This window comes from Mustela erminea, chromosome 5 (genome assembly GCF_009829155.1).
Source record: "Mustela erminea isolate mMusErm1 chromosome 5, mMusErm1.Pri, whole genome shotgun sequence".
In the NCBI taxonomy this organism is placed as follows: Eukaryota; Metazoa; Chordata; class Mammalia; order Carnivora; family Mustelidae; genus Mustela; species Mustela erminea.
In genome coordinates this window covers 48,379,212-48,392,512 of record NC_045618.1, presented here as the reverse complement: position 1 = coordinate 48,392,512, position 13,301 = coordinate 48,379,212, and the positions used below count along the sequence as shown (strand labels likewise).

Here is a 13,301-nt window from a genome sequence, read left to right as displayed (position 1 = left end):
CCTTGAACTTGGTCTAGTCCAGCCCCCTTAAACTCTAAGCTTGAGGCTGTAAGAAGAGAAGAGACCTGGGCAGGAGCAGAGCTCAGAGCCCTTGACTGCAGGTCCAAGGCAAGTTTGTTTACTTTTGGGAAATTCCTAGAGAGGAGAATTAGACCGAGAGCAGGGACTCATCTCACTCATCATATTTGCATCTTGACTAATACCTACCGCAGCACTCTTGATATAAGTGTGCACAATAACTCTTTGTTGGATTACTCAATAATAAATAACACAAGGGAAAAAAGTCTTCCTTTTAAAACACAGACAAGAGAGATACCGCATCAAACCCGTAGGATGGCTGAAATAAAAAGACAGTAACAAGTGTTGACAAAGATACAGAGAAATTGGAAGCCCTATACGTTGCTAGCGAGATGTAAAATGGTATAGCCACTTTGAAAAAACATACAAAAACAGGGAAGCACTTTCTCAAAAAGTTAAACTTATGGTAGCCAAAAGACCCATTGATTCTACTCCTAGGTGTATAATCAGAAATGAAAGCATGCATTCACACAAAAACTTGCACACGAATGTTCACAGCAACACTACTCATACCAGTCCAAAGGTGGAAGCAACCCAGATGTCCATCTGATTGAACAGATGAACAAAATGTGGTCTGTCCATACGATGGGATATTTTTTAGGCCATTAAAAAAAATGAAGCCCTCATATCTGCTATGACATGGATGAACCTTGAAAACATTACGTTAAGTAAAAGGAGCCGGTCGCAAAGGGCTGTCTGCTGGATGATCTATTTATATGGAATGTCCAGAATAGGGAAATCTATAGAGGCAGAAAATCGTTTCCAGTGGCTGGGGAAGAGAGGACATGGGAAATGATTCTTCATGGGTTTCAGGATGTCTTTTTAGTGGTAAGGGAAATTGTCTAAAACTAGGTAGTGATGATGATGGTATGACTCTGAACGTACTTAGAAACCACTGCAGTGCACACTTTAAAAGGGTGAGTTTTACGGGCAAGGGTATCTCAGGAAAGTGGCTATACACACACACGACACCCAGAACCCGGTCTCCAAGAGACCTGTTCTTGGAAGGATGCCTGCACAACTTGTATGGCTGCTCGTCGGGATCTAATTGAGGGTGTCCGTAACGACGGGATGAGGAAGCCTGCGACAAACCACCTTCCAAACTGTCCTCTCAATTTATCCGAGATATGCAAGTCTCTACCTCAAACAGCTTCTCCAGATGTGGGTGAAAATTATCTGCTTCCTACACTAAAGCAAAATAGTGGGTGGCAAGGGTTCATGCCTCGGCCCAATGAGCAGTTGTAGGCTGGAGGGGATAATGTCTTAGCTTTTGTCGAAGAGACTCAGTCAGTCAGCTCTGAGGACACAGTGTCATTTTTCTAAAATGCAGTGCACTTCTGTCTCCTCCCCACCGCAGACCTTCATTTCGTACCAATTTTCAGACTAAGTGGGGCTGGTCATGGTCAGATCCAGAAGAGAGGCAGGGCCGGTCAAGCAAGTGGGCACGTGGCATGGGAAAACTCTGAGACGTGTCCACTTCCTTCTTCCCTTCTGTTGCTCATTCCAGGGCCCTCCCAGCACCCCCGCCTGCCTTCTGCGACTTGGGGTTCCCCAGGGACACTTCCTCATCCCCATCAAGTTAATCTAATAATCCAGTACCTCCTGAGGGCTGAGTGCCAGGCAACATGTTTGTCATCACGGAACCTTTTGGATTTGGTTATTCTGTGAGCTGGCTCTGAATTCCATGACGTTGCCTTTGTTGTCTGTAGACTCTGGGATTCGAAAGTTTCAGCACCCCACCATGCCAACATGCCACCTTTTTTTGATAGCGGCAGTGTTTAGAAAGCTGCCTATTTGACCATGTGGAGGATAGACTTTAGGAGACAGACTGGGGAAGTAAAAAGGAAGGGAAATTGATGTGTGTAAAGGGTCTACAATGCACAATACACTTCTGTATTTTCTTATGTCATCCTCACAACCACCTTGTGAGGTAAGTACTAACATCCGTGTTTTATAGAAGAAGAAGTGAAGGCTCAAAGAACCCAGAAACATGCCAAGTTCCACAGCTAAGCAGCGAGGCTAGGATTACGATCTAGGTTTGCCGTACTCTGATGTCTAGGCTCTCTCCCGCCCTTGATCTTGGACATTTCTCTCGGCCTGGGGGTGGGAAACAAATGCTTGGTGGGCTGTGAGAGAGCACCACGATGCCGGCAGTCACCCCTAGAAACTCCACTACTTATGAGGTGGTTCCAGAGGAAGGCCCGTGATTTACTGTGGGACTTTGGGCAAGCCACTTAACACCTTTCTGCCTCACTGTCCCCATTATTTGTCTGTAAAGCACTTTGAGAGCCTATAATAAAGGAGCTGTATAAAGACAAAGAAATATTGTCCTTCTGTGTAGGCAGAAAGCCAGGGTTCCTACCTGTGATCAATGAAAGTCCTGTGGCACTTTCCAGAAATGTAGGGCCTTGGGAAAAATTCCAGTCAAGTAGCTGCTGACTGAAAATCACCCTGTAGTTTCACCTGAGTAAGTGTTCCTCAGTCCTGGCTTACCTGTCAGGGCTCTGCTGCTATTTCAGACCTCTGTTCCACTCAGCTTCCCCCCAGAGGCTGCTTTTAACTGACCCCCTCTGACACCATTTGTCCCTAGGTTCAGTTTCTAACAAAGGAAAGGAACAGCATCGAGGGAGGTCTTTCCCTCCTTCCTCCTCCTCTCCTCTCTCCTTCCCCTCACCTCTTCTTCTGAAATTCCAGGCACTCTTTCTTACTATATAGCTTCCGCTCAGGAGTACGCACCAGACGGTTCATGGCAAATAAGTGTCAATTTTTCGTTTGGGCTCTACTTATATTTGATTAAGTGTGTTCTACGATCTTCAAGCAATGTGTGGAAAATAATCGTAGAATTCATGTCTTCGTAGTTCCCTCATCAACAAGTGAATCAAAAATATACAAAATATATGCATTGATGCGTCTCCCCCCAAATCTGAGGTAGCGTATTCTTTGGTATACCGTAAGTCTCGAATATGAGTAGAAGTTTTATGGGTATTTCTTTGAAAAATGCCTCTTTCTACTGAGCCTCTTTATTGATGTCTGTTCGTTCTGCACCCTTCTATTTATATAGGGCACTCAGTTGTTGCCCCAAGGGGTTCGAACACCTACTCTTCCAGCTCCAGGGAATTAATGTAGGAGAACATGGTTGTCCTTGGTGATAATGGCCATTTTCCGTGTTCTTCTTGGAGCCACGTGTGCCTTGTCTCTGGAGTTCCTTTGTATTTCCTGTCTCTTCTCTCCCTATGGGGGCTGAATTTTGTTATTATATTTGGACTTGTATTTTGTATTGGTTCCCAACAGCCTGACCAAGTTTCACTGGGTTGGTTTGATATCATGTATGTATTAAGACGTTAGTGGAGAGGCATCACAAAAGGTTAAACAGTCAGACACAAATAAGTAGGTTCTCTAGTCTGGGCTAGGGAGGGGGCATGCTAGAGGAAGATCCACTCTAACCAAGAAGTAGAGCTATTCTATTTATATATTTATAAGGGCCTGGAAAAATAGGCAACACAATGAATCTTATGTTTAAGAAAGCAAAATATATGTTTAAAGGAATATACATATTGTTAAAACAGTTCTATTTATGCAAAAGATTCATGTAACTTTATAAAGGTTTTCAGGGATTTTAAAGGATTTTAAGTGCTGTGTTAGACTGTACTGGTAACAGATGTTCAACGGCGTGCTTAAGTTTTTGTTTTACTGAAAAAGCAATGGATTACTTGATATTTTCTTTTTAAAAAATCATACCAACACCACCCCACTTTAAGTATAGCTCTAATTCACTATTTCTAAGAAACATAAATGATTTAAAATAACATAAGGGTTTCTAAAGACAAGTATCACTATAGTGGAGCTAGGAGATTTTGTTTGCTAAATATTCCCTTTAGAATGCCAGTTTTTTGGTGTCACTTCTTGTTCTTTTTCTATGAAGACAGATGGTGTCAGTAATTGCCTATATATTTAATTAAGTTAAAAAGCTACATAGTAAGGTTTTGGCAAAAAAGTAGGAAATTTTGTGCTATGAGCAAAGAAAGCAAAGGGAAGCAGAAATTGGTAGCATAAGACACGATTCCTCACCAAGTACGCATTTTGATATCCATATGTGTTGGAATGTGAGATTGCATGAATCTCATGATAAGAACAAAGACATTTACCCTGAAAGATGGAGCCCGTAATGGAAATCTAGATGGCAGTTCTCCTACATTTTGACTGGCTGGATTGGAATGACTCTACCTGTTGTCCATATCACGTCCAACGTGGGCCCAGTCATTCTGAACTCTTCTGAGACTCAGGTTTTTGCCTGGGATTTCTCACCTAGCAGGCTAATCATTGTGAAATTATTATGGGAGGAAAAGCAGTAGCTACTTGTAGAAAGTGGTTTGGAAAACTGACTTAGCCATTCTTGTGGTGTCTGTTTTCAAATGTTCCCATCCCGCGAATCCACCTTCTGGCTTAATGGCAATATGGCGCTCCCAGCTGTGGTGCTGTGTATGGGCTTGCTCATTTAAACTCTTAAAGCTTAAAAATGGCTACCACAACACTGATTTTATTCCATTTCGCTTAGTCATTAACATTTAATGATTACCTTATGTGCAGAGCACAAGGATGGAATATATTTAAAAAAATAGGAGATGTGTTTTCTGGCTTTAAGCTGTTCAACTCAATTCAACAAACATATTGAGGATATACAAGAGAAACATACATTTTCTTTGGTGATGGTGGTTGAGGAGGGGGAGAGATTTACAAAGAAAGTCACCATCAATTCAGTGCAGTACCACTGTGAGCATCTGCCGTGAGAGAAAGAGCACAGTCTCGTCAGCCAGCTAAGTCCTGGTTTGCATCCCGGGTTTGCCACTTTTTTGTAGCTGTGTGACCTTGAACACGTCACTTTAGCCTCAGGTTCCTCATCTGTAAATTTGGGATGATAATCATACCTACTTCTCAGGGTGTGAGGCTTAGGAATACTACATGTAAAATACATAACGGAGTGTCTGGCATGTGGCAAAAATTCAAAAAATAATATTATCATTAATGATGACTCTGGCCATCAATACTGTACCTGTGCTCTGAAAGGCTAGAGAATGATGTAACAATTGAAGGGGGATTAGTTAAGGTGGGTTTCCAAGAGGACTTGGATTTCGAAACATTTTGAAAGAAGGAAAGTTATATATAGACAGAAAAGAAAGGAAGGGCAAGCTATAGGAATGAAGGGGGCGTGTGGGAGGCAGAAAGAGAATGCATGTATTGAACATGGATGCCACCAAGCAGGTCAGCTTGCTCATCTTGGAAAGTACTTTGGGACATGATCAATGAGAAAAGCAATTAGCGCCGCGTAGTGGGCAGGGGAAGATTCAGGATTCAGTTTTAAGAAGTAGGTTAAGGCCTAGAGCAAATTACCTTGTATTTCATCAACCCAACATTATCATACTGGTAAAATTAAGTTAAAATGAATGTTAAGGACAACTTCGAAAGGGAAAATTTACCACATGATAAATCTTGACCACAGGTGACAGCTAGAAACTAGGAAAGGGCCACTCAGCTTCAGTTTTGTGATGCTGGTGGACAAGCTTTAAACACATGGATGTGGAGAATCTTCTGGTCTTTCTTAGCATTAGCAAGAAGCCTTTCCTTTGCTCCTACCTGCTGCCCTCCTGAGTCCTGCAAAGCTATGGTACCTCCTGAGAAGTGCGGGATGCAGTGTGAATGCCTGGATTTGCCCTCCTCTGGCAGTGTCTCTGATGATTAAAGTTAGTTAAAGACCTCAAAGTCTGCGGAGAAGTGTCTGGGCTTCCTTCGAAAGGAAGCAGGGATCTTCATGGTGAGAGTGGACATCCGAAGTCCTGGATGGGACAACCGGATATAAACAGAGGAACTGGGTCTCATAAGAGAGACCAACCAAAATTCTACCCAAGAACTGATGCTCAGGTTTGGATTCAATCTTTCTAAAGGTTAGGGTTTACAGTATAAGGGGGCTAAGCCAACATGAAAGGTCAGTCGCATATGGTATTATTATATATAGCAAAATTGGCCACTAGTTTACCTGTACTACCAGTGCTAAGAAATGGAATTATAATTTTTACTGTGAAATTTATTGTCATCATTGCCTTTGTGCTTACTGTAGAAGCCGCCATCATCATCATCATCATCATCATCATTACCTGTATATTACAGGTCTCTTTCACTGACATGAAGATGCAGACCTTTTAAAGGGACAGGTCTTTTACTTTAATGCTTCAAAACCCTTTGGGATCTATTTCCCCTTCACTGGGTATTAACTTGTGATTAACAGTGTGCCTATTATAGCATTAAAAAACACTGAATAATAGACACTGCTGTTTATACCAAAGGCCTATTAAATTTTAATTTAGATATAAACTCTTAACCTTCTTATATATAAATAAAATACCTTCCCTGAAGAGAAAAAGTAAATCTCATTGAGGTCCCTTGGTGAATACCTTGTATATCTTGAAAACAGAGATAGGGAGATCTTGCAAATGAAAGTACCAGAGGGAGACTCAGGGAGAAGTATTCATTCATTCATTTAGTGGATATTTACTGTGGAGCTATCACATGCTAGACACGGTGCTGGGTGCTGTGTATACATCAAGGAATAAGAAGGAATTACGGTATTTCTGTAGACTTCAGTTTTTCTATTCTCTGAGATAAATATATTCATTTTTGATGTTTATATATCACTTTGAGATGATGAGAATGCTCACTGACTTTTAAAAATAATGCTAATTCCATTCAGATTCCATTCACAATTTGAGAACCTGCTGAGGGCTCGAGTGACAGTTTCACATGTGATTATGCCGTTTGATTTAATAAGAACAGCACCTTATATCGGCTCAGCCTCTCGGAATATCCTGTGTGAAGGAGGGCAGGAACTCACCATTTGTCAAGGAGAAACACGAGGCCCCCAGAGGTCCACTGAGCTATCTGAAGTCCCACAGCTGGCTAATGGCCAGATTGGGGACAAAACCCGTTATCTGTCATGATGAAAATATTTTCAGCTATCTCTTTTTTTCATCTTTTGGGCTGATATATTTGTATGAGACAGCCTTCGGGGCAGTTTTCAGAATGTGTGGGATATTCTCTGATAGACAACATCAGGGTCTCCCTTTTAGTCTTTCCTCACAATTTGCACTGGCAACAAGTCCCACTTCCTTCTGTGGCTACTTTTTGTATCTGGGAAGGGCCCTGACTAGTTGCCTGAGGCCGTTTTTCATCTAAACTTTTTTCTTAAACATTGGATTTCTTTTCCTTTTCCTTTTTTTTTTTTTTTTTTTTAATATTTATTTATTTATTTTAGGAGGGTGGAAGGGGCAGAGGGAAAAGGAGAGAGAGTCACTCGCGGACTCCCTGCTGAGCACAGAGCCCCACGTGGGCCACCACCCTGAGACGGTGACCCCCACCAAAGTTAAGAGTTGGATTCTTAACTCACTAGGTCACCCAGGTGCCCCTTCCTTTCCCTTTTGTAAAGAAGTAATAACTATCAATGATCACAACAGAGATGGTTACTTTAAAAGGTCATGGTTATTTAAAAGTCAGCAAGTTTAAAAAAAAAAAAAAAGTCAGCAAGTTTTTAATCTGGAAATTTTTAGCAGAAAGCATCTTCACCAATCTGTTAAGCGACTTCCTAGAAAGAAAAGGAACTGGAGAGAGATGTATTAATGCATATTTGTAAGAGGCAAGTCAGATATGATGTTTGTGACATTTAGATCCTCACTTTTACATCTATGTGTTCGTGCTTTTCTACCCCCAACCTTCACAGTATCTTCCCCACTTGGCCCGCCCTCTTTCTTTTCTTTCTTCAAATCCTAATGATCTTTCAGCTCAAATCCCACCTACTCTGTACAGACCTTTCTTGATTGCTCCAAACAGAAGGCTGTTAAACTGACATTACCTTTTTGATGTCTCTTTTATTGTTCTGTGTTGTTGTCACTTAGGTTTTTATTTGTAATTCATTTTTCAAGTCTGTCTCCCCTACTAGACTGTGAACTCCCTAAGGACAGGACTCCACTTCTTTTGCATCTTTGCAGCCTTTGTAGCACCTACTAAAATGGCTTGCACATAATAGATGCTCAGAAAATACTAGCTCTTTATTTTAGCATTTCCCAGAACTGAGTAAGTAAGCTCAACAGAGCTGGATAGTCTAAAAGCTCCAAGAGTCCATCAATCAACTGGCTATCAGGCGACTATCATTGTGTTAGATATCAAGAAGAGGTAAAAAATGCAAGGTCAAGTGTATCTTCTAGAGGATTTACAAATCTCACGAAGGCAATAGTAATGCTTAGGAACCAGGAAGAGTAAAACACAATTGTGGGTGTGTGTATGTGTGTGTATCCAATGAAATTAGTTGATGGATGTGAATGAAATTAGCTTCCTCATGACAGGGAACAGACCTTGTTTATATCTCTGTTCCTTCAGCTGCTAAGCATAGGGCCAGAGTAAGCCCTTGGAAAGTATTTGTTTAATGAACATGTCAGTCTGTCCTCAATCTGAAGCCTTTGGTAGACATTTCATGTCCCTCCTAGAACCCAGTGGATACTGCCCATCAAAGACCCTGGTTCCAGGTCCTATAAGGGTAATAGTTGCTGCTCTTTGTTTAAGGATTGGATCCCTCCATGGTAATATGGTACACAGCCCCTCCTCTCATCCTCACGTGGGAAGGCCAGATTTCCAACGTGGCTACCTTGTAGCTCTGTGTATTCTGCATGGAGTCTCAGAAAGCCTGGAATGTCCCCATGCCTAAGGTCCTGGAATCTTGGACACAAAGCCACTGGCAGGCATGGCTTTGTACTATGCTCCTACCACCTCCAAACCCCAGGGACTAGCCCTTTTCCTTTTTTTTTTTTTTTTTTTAAATTGAAATACAGTTGGCATATGATACTATATTAGTTTCAGGTGTACAAGATATACATTATATATATTGCTACATGCTCACTGTGATAAACCTGGTTACCATCTGTCACTATACCAAGTTATTATAATGTTATCGACTGTGTTCCCTATTCTGTACTTTATATCCCTGTGACTTATTTACTGGCCCTTTTTTCTTTTATTCCCAATGACCCTGTGTTCTGGTGGATGTTCTCAATATTTAAATATGGCTATATTTCCAAAACTTTTCCTTCGTTTTACTACCTTAGAACCTCACTCTCATCTCCTTAAAGCTGAACAGGATTTTCCACACTCTTATCTGAAGCCGATTCACAATTGTGGGCCTGTTGTTGGTGTACCACTGTCATTGTATGTCTCTTTTTTCTGGCTCTCAGTCCTTTTTGGTTTTACCATGGTAAGTTATGGAGGCTCAGCTCGGCCCAGAGAGTAAAGATGTGAGATGGACGCTGTCCCCTGTTTTCTGCCTCTTACATCTGTTGAAGGACATGTGTGTCTGTAAGGGCATGTCTGTGAAAGTGCTTTGTAAGCTATTACATTCTATACAAATTTGTGCTGATCATTATTCACATATTTTTTCTGATTACAAATATAATAATGCTTACTTTTGAAAATGCAAATGCGGAAAGCCCAAAGAACAAAATAGCAATCACTCTGTATTAGTTTTCTATTGCTGCTGTAATAAGTTGCCATAAACTTAGTTGCTTAATGGGTCGGAAGTCAGAAGCCTCACTGGGCTAAAATCAACGTGTCAGCAGGGCTTTATTCCTCCTGGATGTTCTCGGGAGCGTCTGTTTCCTTGCCTTGTCTGTCTCCCGGAGGCTCTCTGCATTCCCCGGCTCATGGTCACTTCCTCTATTTTCAAAGCTAGTAGAACCCTTGGGATTTCATGGGCCTCCTGCATAGTCCAGACTGATCTTCCCCTCTCAAGATCCTTAAGTTAATCACATACATGTTACTGCATAGGGTGACATTCACAGACTTGAGGGCTTAGAATGTGGTCCTCTTTGGGGGCCATCGCTCTGCCTACTACACCCTCAGTCCTCCAATCCAGAAAGAATGACTTGTAATTTCTTAGTATATTTCTTTTGGTTCTTTTTTTGCTCTGTATATATGTATTTTTTCTTTTTATAGAATGGGCATCATGTTTCATGTATTGTTTTGTAACCTACATTTCACCTTCCAACTATTCTTTTTTTTTTTTTTAAAGATTTTATTTATTGATTTGAGAGAGGAGACAGCGAGAGAGAGCACGAGAGGCGAGAAGGTCAGAGGGAGAAGCAGACTCCCCATGGAGCTGGGAGTCTGATGTAGGACTTGATCCCGGGATTCTGGGATCGTGACCTGAGCTGAAAGCAGTTGCTTAACCAAATGAGCCACCCAGGCGTGCACCCCCCGCCCCCGCCCTTTTTTTAAAGATTGATTTATTTGAGAGAGCGGGAGAAAGAGAGAGAAAGCACGAGCAGGAGAGGCAGAGGGAGAGAGAATCTCAAGTGACTCGGATACTCTGTGCAGAGCCTGACATGGACCCGATCTCACTCCTGAGATCATGACCTGAGCCAAAACCAAAAGTGAGATGCTTAACCAGCTGTGCCATCCAGGTATTCCCAGCCTTCAACTATTCTATAAATAGCTTCTTCTTAAATATTCTTTAAAAACCTGATTTCTACTATTTTCATAGCATTCAGTTCTATTGCTCTAACATAATTTGCTTAACAAATTCTCTACTATGGAATTTAGGCTGTTTGAAAATTTATGCTGTCCTTAGTAATGTGCTGGTTAACATATGCATATGTAAACCTTTGTGGTCTTGTCCTTGTGATATTTCTTAAAAGCAGATTCCCCTTCTTCTTAGTATTAATTTTGAGTACAAAAGTAAGTACCATGAGAATATTATTGAAATACATAATTTTTGAATGGGAAGTTTTCTAAGAAGTCAAATAAGTAAACCTACTCACTTCATAGCCGAGAAAACTGAGGCTAAGAGAAAGAAAGATAAGATTAAAATAATATAGTAATTTAGAAAAAGAGCTAGATTCGACTATTTGAAACTTTAGTATGACAAAGAGTATTACAAATAAAACACAAATGACAGGGTTCTGTGTCCAAGTACAGGAGGTGCATGGGTGTGGCACAGGTGTGGCAGGTGAAGAAGACAGCAGGATTGGTTGGGAGATTGGTACACTGAACAAACAAATAAATTGAGAAAGAAGCATATAATATATTGAGGGTAAAGAGGCTCAGATTTCTCACTGTTGGAGAAGGTACTTATTTTTAAGTGTGGAAAAGGGGAAGTCTAGGAAGATTCCTGAAGTGCTGGATTGATATTAGAGATACTGGTAGAAATGCATGGAGTTAAAATATATATGCACTGATAGATATAGGAATAGTTATAGTACACTCATTTGTGTGTCTGTGTGTCTGTGGGTCTGATCCATATATAATACATGAACTTTTGAGCTCTGTCCACTGAGAGTGACTAAAAGCAGTGACACTTCAGTAGCAATGCCTACACCAAGCCCAGATCTTAATACCATCTTCCACCGCAAGGACCTTAGGCTCTTGGGTTGATCCTAGGTCTGTGACAGGGAGAATGTAAGATGAACCTGGACTATCCCTTTGTGATAGAAAGTAAGACATGCTCACAGAATGATGGGGACATGTCCAAAGAACACAAGAGTCACCCTGAAGTTCTCCCAGTAGCCAAATCTGGAACACTTTGAGCATCAAAATATTGAGAACATCAAAATACAACTAAAGAACATAGAAACTGACACCTTCAAACTGGTATGATTACATATATGAAGACATACGTAAATGAAAGATGGAAAGGAAAAACTCTTGTTTGCAATACATTGCCAATTAATAAATATAGAAAGCATGATAGAAAGTCACCACTATATGGGGCACTTGGGTGGCTCAGTGGATTTAGCCTCTGCCTTTGGCTCAGGTCATGATCTCAGGGTCTGGGATTGAGCCCCACATCGGGCTCTCTGCTCAGTGGGAAGCCTGCTTCCCCCTCTCTCTGTCTACCTCTCTGCCCACTTGTCATGTCAAATAGTTGTCAAATAAAACCCTTAAAAAAAAAAAAAAGAAAGTTACCACTATCACAGTGATGGCAGACTCAGGGGAAAGTTGACAGTGGCTGCTAAGTTTCATGGGTGGAAATTTGATGAGGAATAAAATATTGGTGTACTCTTGGAACACCTTTCTACAAAATATTACTAAAAAATGACAAAGGAAAAAATAATGATTTTATGATGGAGAAACATGGCTGGAAAAAAGAAGGAAAAGCCACAAATGACAATCTAGAAGAATGTATTTGTAACTTGTGTAACAAAGGATAAGAGTTGCTTATGTAAAAAGAGCTTCCACAAATCAACATTTGCATTATAGTCCAATTTAAGTGGGGTAAAAGATATGATAAGGGAATTAAGACAAAATACATAAGAAGATGATATGTATCATCACTGAAAATCAAAGAAATACTGAGGAAGACAAGATAACATTTCCCCCCATCAGGCTGGCAAAAATAAGATGATAATACGCCAGTATCTTCACTGATACCACAAAGCATGCCAACTAGGAAAGAAACTAAGGTGCTTTCTGAAGTGATGGTACTTGCAAAATGGCTAGAGTATGCCAGTGATTTTTGCAAAAGAAATTTTCATTATATATATTATACTTATAATAAATAAAAATTTAATATATTTTTATATATATTTACTTATGTATTTATTTATACTTTTAAATTTATACTTTTATTATATGTAATCATATCATTTTATATATATTTGCTATATTTTATTATTTTACATATAGATCTATATGTCTATATACCTATATACACTCACACTGAGCTAAATCTACTTCCCTTGTCAATGTAAAAACACCCTTTGGTGTACTCACTGAGCACTTCTTCCAATACTGTTCTATTGAAAATTGTAACACAAATAACTGTATATTTAGGTATTAACAGGAAGGGACAAGGAGAGGTCTTAATATGATAAAGTCACAGAATTATGGGTTAGTATTTATTTATCTCATCCATTAGTTGATGCTTGAATTCATTCTCTAAAATCTTGGCACCACATCTAGTATCTGCTAGAATATCTGTTGTTCCTTCCTTCCATTCGTTCTTCCTTCAACACATATTTACTGAATACCTGCTGTGGACCAGGGCAGAAATAGTGTTGAGAATTGAGTGGGGAGCAAAAGAGACCTCGTACAAAAAAGAGAATTGAGTGGGGAGCTTACAGTCTACAAGAGGGAGGTAGCAGTAATCAGATAATCATATAAATACATTTAAAATTATAACTAAGCTAAAGTGG

At 40.4% G+C, this 13,301-nt stretch overlaps 1 protein-coding gene across 8 annotated transcripts in view; it reads right to left on the bottom strand.

Moving 5' to 3' along the window:
• IQCH (IQ motif containing H) overlaps nt 1-13,301 on the bottom strand; it is a 189,382-nt gene that overhangs the window by 36,861 nt on the left and 139,220 nt on the right. Inside the window, exon 18 of one of the 8 annotated variants that reach the window (XM_032342985.1) lies at nt 7,639-7,724. The exons of the other annotated variants lie outside the window; for them this stretch is intronic. Coding sequence (XP_032198876.1) covers nt 7,686-7,724 — 39 coding nt within the window. The 3' untranslated portion in view covers nt 7,639-7,685. Of the gene's footprint in view, nt 1-7,638; nt 7,725-13,301 lie in introns of those variants that run through there. 8 annotated transcript variants of the gene reach the window in all.